Consider the following 12,233-nt stretch of genomic DNA (forward strand, 5'->3'; position numbering starts at 1 on the left):
TTGTTGGCTATTGCTACAAATATACTCCAGCGACTTAAGACTGTTTTTGTGCTGCAGGCTCACATATACATACATAAAATAAACAGGAGCAGATAAATGTTCTCAAATCTCAGTGCTGTTCTGAATGCAACTGCTAAAATACCAACGGTTGACTCCACTTTTCTGCTAGAAATTATATGCATATATTTTATATTTTAGTTTACATCACATCTTTCATGCACGGACAGATTCGCACATTTATTGCCTGTGTCGTGTTTCACACTGTTTCCATGTGTGTCTGAACACAAGTTTGAACACATCTGCTTAGCAAACGCAGACACTAAAGCAGCTGTTACCAGGCAGATCGGCATCAAAACGCCTGTTTCGGACCACAATGCAGTGTGTGTGTATCGTGCAACAGAATGCAGACGACTCACCGGACTGCAGCGCACATGTGTAGTGGTATTTGTTCGGACAGCCTTTGAAAACGCAGCCCAGCGTGGCTCCCCTTCTTTGACACGTCGAACAGACCTGGATAAAGAAACGGTTGGGTGTCATTACTGCAGGCTGCGGAGCGCTAAACGATCTGGGTATCTGAAATCTTACCGCCGCTTTGGCCAAAGAAACGGTTGGGTGTCATTACTGCAGGCTGCGGAGCGCTAAACGATCTGGGTATCTGAAATCTTACCGACGCTTTGGCCAACCTGACCGCGTTTTCCAGCCCGTACAGTTTGCCCCGCACCAGAAAGACGCCTGCGGACCATATCGCGCAGTCCTCGTGGAGCCAGTGCTCGTTTGCATCAAGAGGAACCACGGGAGGACTGAACCAATCGGTGTCGCCGTCTGTCCTGGGTCTCTTAGACAAACGACTATTGGACAACTCACTATCGCTGGTCCAAAAAGACTTAGTCCAGCTGCCTGAAGCAACACATTTCTCTCCAAAAGACGAGTCTGAGTCACTATTATCCTCTTCCTGTGGATTAGGAGCCGCTTTAGAGGCCGATTTGAAACCTTCAGGGTAATATGGCCCATGCAAGTCTCCGAGGTCCATTGCATTGGCCGAGCGTCCACAGAGACAGCAGACCAGGACATCCCGCTGCATGCCGTCCTCACAGATCCGTCCGTACTGCAATCCAGGCGTCGCGGGCTTCACGCCAGACGCAAACCCGACACACGCCCGCCGCTTTCCCTGCTTGCTCCGGACGCTGTCCTCGGGGTAGCTGATGACCGTACAGATCGGGAAGGCTTTGATCTGGATGCGCACGCAAGGCGTGAAGGTCTCGTCCCGCACGATATTCTTCTCCTCTTTGTATTTCAGACATTTGAGTTTGATTTCGGGTTCCTGTGGCGAGAAAAATGACGCACAGCCGACTTTGTGTTTGTTTTTTCTCCGTTTGGCCGATTTCTTCAAAGATGTTGTCGTAATTGGTTTTTGACGGTTAACTTGTGCCGAATGAAGGTTTCTTATCCTTCCAGATGACTTTTTCTTTGTGCGTTTTACAAATGCCTTCGCAGAAGATGAGGTAGATAGCATGGCTTTGCGTCTGCTCGATCGTCTGACATCAGTTTCTTCTTTCTTCTTCTTTTCATCCGCTACAGTGCGTCTCCTTTCTAGAACATTTTTCTTGGACTTGCTCGTTTGGAATCTTCTTTTACAACCGCGACTCGATTTGCACCTCACGGGATGGATGTCTTGAACGATGGCTCCCATTCTTATGCCTCTTCTAGCTCTCGGAGGCAGTATTTTCCTCTCAAGCTTGTTGGTGGTGACTGTACTGTCGCTAAGCGACAAATCATTGGTTGTTTTGAATGCATCCGTGTTGGTTTGTTCTGCAGATGCATCGCTGACGTGCATGGACTCGGTGTTGCACGTTTTGTCAGTTTTCCCCGTTTCTGGAGATTCTGTCTCCGCTATCATAGAATCAAACTGCTCTTCTTGCTTTGCATCCCCATCACTCGGAGAACTCGCGGTTCGCGGCAAAGCGAAAACATCCTCTATTTGCTCCGCCGACGGAGACTCCGGATCCAACGGACTGATGAAGTCTTGGTTTAACGAAATGGCAAAGCTCGCCGCTCCCGGCTCGTTCGGTAAAACCACCGGCTCCTCAGATCTAGAGATGAGAAAGACGAGCTCTGGATTCACATTCCGGTACAAACCGTCAGCGTTCGTGCCATCTTCGTCCGGAAATCCTCCCTCGAAGGGTCCGACGTTCCACAGGCCATTCGCAGCTCCGTTTTGGAGATCGTCCACGCTGATGGGGAACCTGCACTCGCTGGGATCGGCTTGTAAAGATTTGAGCGTTTCCAAAGCAAGGTTTTCCACATCTTGCACATCCGGAGGTTGCTGAAGGTAGCAGAACGCCGCCACGTTCTCCACGACCTGAGCCGGCGTCATGAAGCCGAACTGATCACAGGCCGTCAGTCCAACCGGCACGGACACCGGCTGGAGACAGTGTTGGTCCACCGAAAGCGCCGCATCTCCTGCATCCCTCGCCAGCTTTTCGGCATCATATGCAGCGGGATGCAGCACAAACGCCTTGCTCAAGGAAGGAACGTCGTAAATCGGAGAATGCTCTGAGAAGACGTGTGACCGGCTCACGTAGGAGAGTGTGACGGTCGTGTTGGAAAACGTATTATCCGGTTGGATCTGGTCTGTGGGGAGCGGCAGCGGATCAGAGTCGGTTTCTGGAAGCAACATCCCATTGCTGGTCCCGGGATTGACGAACCAGCCCGGCGTCTGGACGACACGCAAGGCGTCGATGGGGTTGGCTTTCAGAAGGCATTCCTCAGCGTTGCGCGTCAGATCGAAGATGTTGGGGAGGCTGCAGACGGCCGACAGATCCTGAGGCTGTAAACCATCTGAGTCGCTGGGAGGCTCTTCCATATCAACTGAGAGTAGAAACACGAAGGTCAATTTTGTTTTTATAGTATCATTAAATGCAATGCAACTTCACCGATGTGCTTTGACAATAAAAATTAAATAAATATAGCTGCTAGCAGCGATACAGGGCCAAGCACCAAAGGTGCAGCAAGCATAGCAACCACTGCAAGTGTAAGCACTGCAATCTCATCAGAGCACATCACACTGAAGAGTCAAAAGCTCTACACTGTGCATCTCAAAGGCACAAAACTCTAAGTTTTTCTATATACATGCACTGCATGTTATGTGCCACAATGGATTCTAACCCCCATCCTGGAAGCTTCGGGGTCTGTGGCTTAGCAGTGTGCGCCACTCAGTCGGTGCACATTCAACAGGCTGCTGAGGAGAGCTTTCAGTGTGAGAATGAGCACACTAAGCGTTACTTAGCATGTTGACCAGATTAGCAAGCTAAGCTAACTTAATGCTAATGTAGTTTACGTTTAACTGCTCATTAGAAAGAATGGCAAGTGGCTAGCATGCTAACCAATTAACACACTAAGCTAACTAGCATAAGTCAAAAACACGGACAACTTCGGAAAGGTATTTCTCAGGAACGGTACCAAATATCAAAAATCCGTTCAGTCATTTTTTCAGTCAAAATTTGACAAAATTTACAGGAGTAGCAGCGGAAAACCTTTTTTTTTTCATTTACGTTTAAATGTCGGACAAACAAAATGAAGGAAAATTAAAAATGAGACATTGTCAAAAATTAGCATAAGCCAAGGAATGTATTGGTACAGAGAGAGTTACATTTGGACAATGTTTTCAAACATAAGCGTTTTTGCAAAAATCCTTATATCTCTGGAACACTAGGTGGCGCTGTGTTCAAACTTCTCAGGTGCCTCCGGGACATGCTGTCGATGATCTCTACCAATTTTTGTGCTAACTTTTCATATTGTTCATGAGATATTGCAATTTATGACTAATTACAAAATGGTGGCCTGATGGTTAGTTGGATCGGTATGCTCGGATTCAGCATGATAAAAGGAATCCATAGACACCAAGACCACGATTCTGACTAACTGTTCAAATGTAATTAGCAAAAAGAGCAATTTTAAACAGCTAATTACCTGTAGGTGGTGCTGTTGCCAAATTTGGCATGTACCTTTAAATCATGGTTCTGACGAAGCGCACCAATTTTCATTTCGATTGATTAAAGTTTGACTGAGATACAGCCACTGAGCCAATTTCGGGTCAACCTTAAGTTCACAACATCATAACTTTGGAACAAAGATGAATTTAAAAAAAACTGTTCAGTCATTTCTCTGCGGCTTTTCATAATGGCCACTACTATAATGGGCAGAGTCTTAATGTAAGCTATTGAATGTTATCAGCACGAGGAGAGTAATCAGGTGCACTAAGTTTAATTTTTCTAGAAACAAAGGGTTCAAAAGTTATAACCATTTCAATGTTGCATTTTTGAACAGGTGGTGGCGCTATAGAGTTGGTCCTAGAGACTCCAAAATTGGTCAAATCACTATTCATGACCATCACTACAATTGTGCCAAATTTCATCATTTTCCGTTCATAGGGCTGCCATTGACTCACATTCGGGAAGAAGAATTACATTTTTAAACACCATTAAAACCAATGCTGACTGCAAGATGACTGATGTGCTTTGACAGAAAAATACATATTTAATAAGACATAATAAAGTTGACAAAAATGCAAAAGCTAAAATAAAAACAGATAATAATAATAATAAAATGAAAAATTAAATAATAAAAGATAATAAAAGCTGGTCATATGCCAAACAATAGAAAAAGGTCTTCAAATTGGATTTGAAAATGCTGAATATGATGTTAATGTTCCTGTAAATTATCACCACAACTTAATTTTAATTTTGAACCACTTTATTAATACTGATGTATTTTGACTTTTGAGGCACCTGCTCTATGAACAAAAAATAAATATAATAATAATAATAGTGATAAATTAATTAAAAGTTGTGAGCATGATTGAACAAAAAAAAAGACAAAATGGTCTTTATTGTCACACTTGTGATCTTCACGGTCAAAAATGACCAGCACTGGAAATGAATAAGAAATATGAAAATACAAAACCTAATTTTTGGAGGTACAATCTACAAATCAGCCACAATGAAGTCTTTGAGATATATATATATACATATATAACTTATTAATTGAAAATAATATGAAATATTTTCCTATTTTATAAAGGAAAAAATGGTGCCAATTTGGAAAAGAACGCCGTGTAGCTTTATGAAATACCCTCTAAATGCAAAATATTAAAGGATATAAACACTACTGAAACAAATTATATAGGCCTAGTACACTTCATTATTAAAAATGTTGTGCTTTTTCGATCTGTTTACTGAATACCAGTATTTACCAGAGTAATGAACAATTACTAAATTCATACAGCATAGTATTTTAATATAAACAGTTAATATGTAACTTACCACGGTATTTCACAGCAGTACTGCAACGGATACCGCGGTATTTGCTGAACTTCAGCTTGGTGTCGGGATACTTTATAAATCACGTCTGTATTCCTGTATTTGGTGTAAAACTCATGAAGAGGCCTTCATTAATGCCAAAAACAATCTGTTTTATTGTCTGCATTCATGTTTCAGCGCTTTAACGGATTTATTAGCGCATGAACCCGGAATTGTAATATTTTATCTTTGTCTTTTGCGCTTCAGAATATATGTGATTATGGTCTGGATAACACCAGGAGTGTGAAACATCTGCAGAGCAGGTTTAGTCCTGCTTCGCTTTAACTGAGCTGCGTTTGTTATGCTAACGTTAGCATAGCGGCGTGTTAGCAATGCACATCCCGACGACAATAAACAACGCTCACCGACGCGTCCAGCAAATGCATGTCGTTATGAACCCAATTACGCAGCGCAATTAATGAGAGATTAATGAAGCTCCGCGAGCTCCCGTTAGCAGCCGAGCTAAACGAAGAAAGAGCGCGGACTCACCGGAGCGACGCGACGCGACGCGTTCATTCACGAAGCCATCGCAGACTCCGTGCCGCCGGAACGGAACGCGCTCCAGGTGTCGCCGCGTGTGTCGCGTGTCTGAAGAGCGCGGTTCGGACTGAACTCTGCTTCTCTGCTGTCGCCGCGCTGCATTCTGGGACTTGTAGTCAGTCCACTGAAGTGTGTCGCGCGGAACAGAATGTTCATCTAAAGCAAAGCGTTGTGACGCATCTCCGAGCGTTCTCAGCTCAGCGCTCACACGACTGCAAGTGTACACTTCTAAGACTTACTAAACAATTGCAAGCATTTTCAAGGTCTGGAAAGCATAATTTTAAAAGTTTTCTGCTACCTGGTTTGGAAAATCAGTGCAAATATTTTTTTTATTTTATTGAAAATATAAATGCTTATTATAAATTATTTAATAATTTATTTTAAATGTAAAAAAAACTAATTAATGTGCAATTAATTCGATTAATAAATCAGCACATCATGTAATAAATTAGCCTTATTTTTGATATAACTTAATTTATAAATACATGACTTGTAATAATATAAAAAAATGACACTAAATACAGGGTTTCTGCAGGTTTTATGAAATTAAATGTAAGACCTTTTCAAGACCAAGTAAGGAATAAATGTAATGGAACACAATGTCCATATGTACTCTAAATGTAAATGTCTTGTATTATAAAGAGCATCCAGCTTCCAAAAGATTTCCATTACTTTTAATTAATTTTACAATAAATAAATAATAAAAACTTCTTCCAATCACTAGAATATCGAAACAACATTTACTGTCGCTTCTGATAGCAATGCAACAGTGAACATCTAGATTTTCGTCTAAAGATTCTTAAATCAAGATATATTTACTGGAGAAGCAAAATGACTGTTTGATGATTGTTTATGAGAAATGTGAAATGAGTTTATGATTAAAACGAACAAATATATGCCAATGGGCTCAGAAAAACAAACAAACAAACAAAAAAACTTTAATTTGCAAAACTTAATTCAAACGGAAAAAAAAGTAAATGTATTCCCCTTTGACGGATATTTGCTCAAACTCACTTTATTTAGTTGAATTTGTCAGAAAGCAAGACTTCCTTCGTTTTGCATCTCCAGCAAATCTATCGATTTTTGAAAACTTTGAAATTTGAAAAAAATAAAATAAAATACTGAAGATTCTCATTTTTAGCAATGCATGCAACATTTAATGCCACGACTCTGATTTAAGAAAGCCTGCGATATAAATAAATAAATGAGACTAATCCATGCAAAAGTGGGTGCAAAAATATTTATTGCTAATAAACCTGTTTTCAGTTCGTGTACATTTGCGGTATATTTACAATAATGTATAGACTAATGGAAATGTGAGACAAAAAATTCATAACATTTAAATAAATACAAAGGACTGCCACTGAACGACACCACAGACTTCATCAGCTCAAAAAACACCAAAACTCCCATTAATTATAACGGCAAGCTTATATAAACTTGTTAATATTCTGTCGACCCTCCCAGGTCTGTTCCCGTGTGGTTTACGGTCATCAGAAATGCTCCTTTGTTTCGAGCATCCGGAGACGCCGCAGAAGGTCAGCGGGTGATGATGCAAGCCTCGATTAAATGCAGCTGTTTTAAATTAAGAGCCGGAGGGAATGTGCAAACCGAGCTCATCTAGCGTCACACGCGAGCAGTCTGTAGTGTCGAGAAACACTCACACAAACTAAAACAGTAGCTTACACAGTCGTGTTTAGTGTACGCATGATAGATGCTTCATTAAAAACAACGTATTTACATTAAGACAATGCAAACAAACCAACAACGTCACAGTAACTGAAGTGCATGACTATAGACATAAAACTCAAACTTCATACCATGTTTAATATATGACCAGTGTGTCTCTAAGTGATTAATTACTGGGCTAAAATACTCTTAATTAGCATGCAGCGAGGCCGTGTCAGAAGTCCTTCGTGTCCTTGTTGTCGAGCAGCTGAAGTCTCTGCTCCGCCGTCAAACCTTCCTTCAGACTCTGGAGACGCAAACAGAGAGACATTAGAAATGATCTCCGAGAGCATGTACATCAAACGGCTTATGAAGGTCAATGTCAAACTTTAAGAAGCGTAAGTGTAGATGTCTAGGGACATGCATGTAATTTATTGCATGCAATGCACTGTAAGTTAGTTTGAAAATACAGCTTTTAGCACGTCTCCATTACGTTTTAATTCATTTTACCAAAAAAAAAAAAAAGAGATGTCCTGTGTTTTCCAGAGCAGATATCTACACTTTCTTAAATCAAGACAGATTTACTGGAGATGCAAAATGACATTATGTGGTGTTTTCTGTGAAACTGATCAAAATGAAGCAAGCTTGATTACATCAATGCAATCTGTCAATGGGGTCAAAAAATAAATAATGCCAAGTTTTCATACCGCATTGACGGCTATTTGTTCTTGTTTTAAGCATAAACTCAATTTGGATCAATTTCACAGGCTTCATAAGTTTCTTTTGCATCTCCAGTAAATGTATCTTGATTTAAGGATGATTAGATTTTTGCATTGAGAAACAGGACAAACATACCGAGGAAGAGATTCATTTTTTTGCAGTGCATGCAACATTTAATGCCACGAGTTTAAGACTTCCTGCTCCGATTTAAGACCTTAAATAAGAAACCCAAACAAAAAATCCCAGCCTTTCCATCGCATTTAAACCAGTGACTGCAACAAAAAGTGTTCAGAAGTTCCAGGTGAGCCACCAACAAACACAAACCCGCAGACACGTGCCGTGACCCGTGCATCTGTGTGAAATATGAATGTAGAAATGCCCTCGAGTCCGTGAGACGCTCGTCTGATGAACATTCAGCTGAGGATCACATGCACAACGGCAGAAAATAATGCAAGAACTAGAGCTGGGCGATATGACCAAAACATTACGATATTTTATTGCATATCAAACAATGTCGAACGCTTCCACGTGTGTTAGACCTTCAGAATGAATGAAACATTGTTTGTTCACAATTTAACTAAGATTGCTTTCATCTAGAGCCATTAATTTTTCCATTTGATTTTTTTCTGGATTCTGTGTTTTATAATTTTATACAAATTTATCATAAAAAATGGTGTGTAATGATATGAATTAATAAAACTAACAATTTAATACATTTTTTAAAACGCTAAACAAATGAAAATATAACAACTCATTTACAAAAAAAAACATTGCATTTTTATTTTTTGTCAAATGAGACGCTGCACAACAGAACAGTATGAATTAAATCGAGTAAATATCTTGATTGTATAATGTTCGTTAATTAATAATAGCTTTGAGAAGTTCATTTTAGTGTACAATAGTAATATATTTCCGTCAGAATATTAAGTTAAACCAAACTTTTATTTTGGTGGTTCGCAGTGAAGATCTTCGAGTTTCAGTATGTTTCATGTGATTCGTGATTAGAGGAACAAACCTTTTAGAAGCACTGAAGCAACTGAACCAAACCTTGTAGAAGCACTGAAGCAACGGAACCAAACCTTTTAGAAGCATTGAAGCAACTGAACCAACCCTTTTAGAAGCATTGAAGCAACTGAACCAACCCTTTTAGAAGCATTGAAGCAACTGAACCAACCCTTTTAGAAGCATTGAAGCAACTGAACCAACCCTTTTAGAAGCATTGAAGCAACTGAACCAACCCTTTTAGAAGCATTGAAGCAACTGAACCAACCCTTTTAGAAGCATTGAAGCAACTGAACCAACCCTTTTAGAAGCATTGAAGCAACTGAACCAACCCTTTTAGAAGCATTGAAGCAACTGAACCAACCCTTTTAGAAGCATTGAAGCAACTGAACCAACCCTTTTAGAAGCATTGAAGCAACTGAACCAACCCTTTTAGAAGCATTGAAGCAACTGAACCAACCCTTTTAGAAGCATTGAAGCAACTGAACCAACCCTTTTAGAAGCATTGAAGCAACTGAACCAACCCTTTTAGAAGCATTGAAGCAACTGAACCAACCCTTTTAGAAGCATTGAAGCAACTGAACCAACCCTTTTAGAAGCATTGAAGCAACTGAACCAACCCTTTTAGAAGCATTGAAGCAACTGAACCAACCCTTTTAGAAGCATTGAAGCAACTGAACCAACCCTTTTAGAAGCATTGAAGCAACTGAACCAACCCTTTTAGAAGCATTGAAGCAACTGAACCAACCCTTTTAGAAGCATTGAAGCAACTGAACCAACCCTTTTAGAAGCATTGAAGCAACTGAACCAACCCTTTTAGAAGCATTGAAGCAACTGAACCAACCCTTTTAGAAGCATTGAAGCAACTGAACCAACCCTTTTAGAAGCATTGAAGCAACTGAACCAACCCTTTTAGAAGCATTGAAGCAACTGAACCAACCCTTTTAGAAGCATTGAAGCAACTGAACCAACCCTTTTAGAAGCATTGAAGCAACTGAACCAACCCTTTTAGAAGCATTGAAGCAACTGAACCAATTGCTTCGCAAAACGATTCACGATTTCGAATCGCACACAACTCCTCACGCTGCTCAGAACTGTGTAAGCTTCTACAAACCCACTGCAAAAGTTCTATTTAAAGTATATTAACCATCTAATACCATTAAATATGACGTGTCTGTATAATATGTGTTCTTTTATTTGTTTGTTCTATGGATGGTTCAGCTAACTAGCATTCCTCTTTTGGAGCACAAAAGCAGTCTGAAGTCGCTGGGGTATATTTGTAGCAATAGCCAACAATACATTGTATGGGTCAAAATTATAGACTTTTCTTTTATGCCAAAAATCATTAGGATATTAAGTAAAGATCATGTTCCATGAAGATATTTTGTAAATTTCCTACTGTAAATATATAAAAACTTAATTTTTGATTAGTAATATGCATTGCTAAGAACTTCATTTGAACAACTTTAAAGATGATTTTCTCAATTTTTAGATTTTTTGCACCCTCAGATTCCAGATTTTCAAATAGTTGTATCTCGGCCAAATATTGTCCTATCCTAACAAACCATACATCAATGGAAAGATTATTTATTCAGCTTTCAGGTGATGTATAAATCTCAATTTCGAAAAATTTACCCTTATGACTGGATTTGTGGTCCACTGTCCCAAATGTCTCATTAATGACATTAAAACAAATGTCTGCAAATTTATAAAACTGATCCAAGATCAGGCAAAAACCATAGACACGCTGAAGCCTCATTTCCTGAAATCATGTGACTTTGGCGGTTTGATACACGCTCCGAATCACTGGTGCGAAACAAACGATTCGCAAAGGTTTCGCAGCTTCATGAAGCAGAGTTTAAAAGCGCCCATCACTGTAGTTTTCCTCAAAGTAAACGCTGTAAAGCTGCAGAGCAGCTCTGGAGATGAAGTTCTTGCAGGTTATTAGAGACATGCACTGATCCAGATCCAGCAAAAACATCGAGAGCTTTTCATCGTTTTATCATGACCTCGATAAGATAGGGTTTATCGCCCAGCCCTAGCATGAACCCGTCTGAATGATGCACTCGCTCCCTTCCAAGGGCTTTTACCTAAACTGAGAACTCAAAGGTCTTGGGGTTTAGTCTTTGGCATGTCACAACTCTAGGGGTGTCCCCGACTAAGGATTTTCATAGTCGAATCTGAATTTTCGAATCTTGCCGATAGTTGACTGATAGTCGAATCATATGTTTTGGGGGCGGGGCAAAATACATTAACAAGAGTCAAGTCAGACATTCAGTCATAATTACGTTAACACACAGGGAAAATGTGTAAGGACGCCTCGCAGATACAAACGGGGTAAATAATGTTTTATGTTTCGATTAAAAGATAGTTAACATTAAACGTCAGCGAAACCCTAAAAATTCACATTTTTTACAGCAGTGCTCTCATTATAACGTTATGTATATGACAGTAGTTATTAATGTTCTGCATTTCTGTTTTGAGCTGCTCGCGCTGAAGATGACCAGTAGAGTGAAGCAGCTGGGATTTAACTCATCATTTATCTCATATAGAATACGCTTAGTTATTTATACAACATAACGTTAATATTACGACTTATAGGCTACCTGCACAAAATGCTCCGAATGTACATGAACGTGTCTGTGGCTCTGAATGAACTCCTTTTGTGGACGCGTTCTTCACGCAACAACGTGCAGAAACACGGCAACTAAACTCTAAAAATTCACAGCGTTTTATTATAATAGTGTTCTCATTATAATTGTTATGTGTATGACAGTCCCAGTCATAGTTATGAATATTCTGCATTGTTGTTTGTCCTGCTCGCGCTGAAGAGATAATCACCGTAGTACTACAATGAAGCGCTCGACTCAACCAAATGCATCTTATGCAAGATAAATAATATATACACGATATATATAAACCGGCTGAAATGTTTTGAAATCACTT

The 12,233-nt window shown here is 39.9% G+C and overlaps 1 protein-coding gene and 1 pseudogene across 1 annotated transcript in view; both read right to left on the reverse strand.

Annotated features, from left to right (window-relative positions):
- Positions 1–349: 349 nt before the first annotated feature.
- On the reverse strand, positions 350–5,836 carry LOC107670542 (uncharacterized; annotated as a pseudogene).
- A 1,291-nt stretch (positions 5,837–7,127) lies between these two features.
- Positions 7,128–12,233, reverse strand: part of LOC107670543 (myosin phosphatase Rho-interacting protein-like) — a 65,082-nt gene continuing 59,976 nt past the window's right edge. Inside the window, exon 23 of the mRNA XM_016463186.1 lies at positions 7,128–7,872. Coding sequence (XP_016318672.1) covers positions 7,801–7,872 — 72 coding nt within the window. The 3' untranslated portion in view covers positions 7,128–7,800. The remainder of the gene's footprint in view (positions 7,873–12,233) is intronic.

The sequence above is a fragment of the Sinocyclocheilus anshuiensis genome, unplaced genomic scaffold (genome assembly GCF_001515605.1).
Source record: "Sinocyclocheilus anshuiensis isolate Anshui unplaced genomic scaffold, SAMN03320099.WGS_v1.1 scaffold989, whole genome shotgun sequence".
NCBI lineage: Eukaryota > Metazoa > Chordata > Actinopteri > Cypriniformes > Cyprinidae > Sinocyclocheilus > Sinocyclocheilus anshuiensis.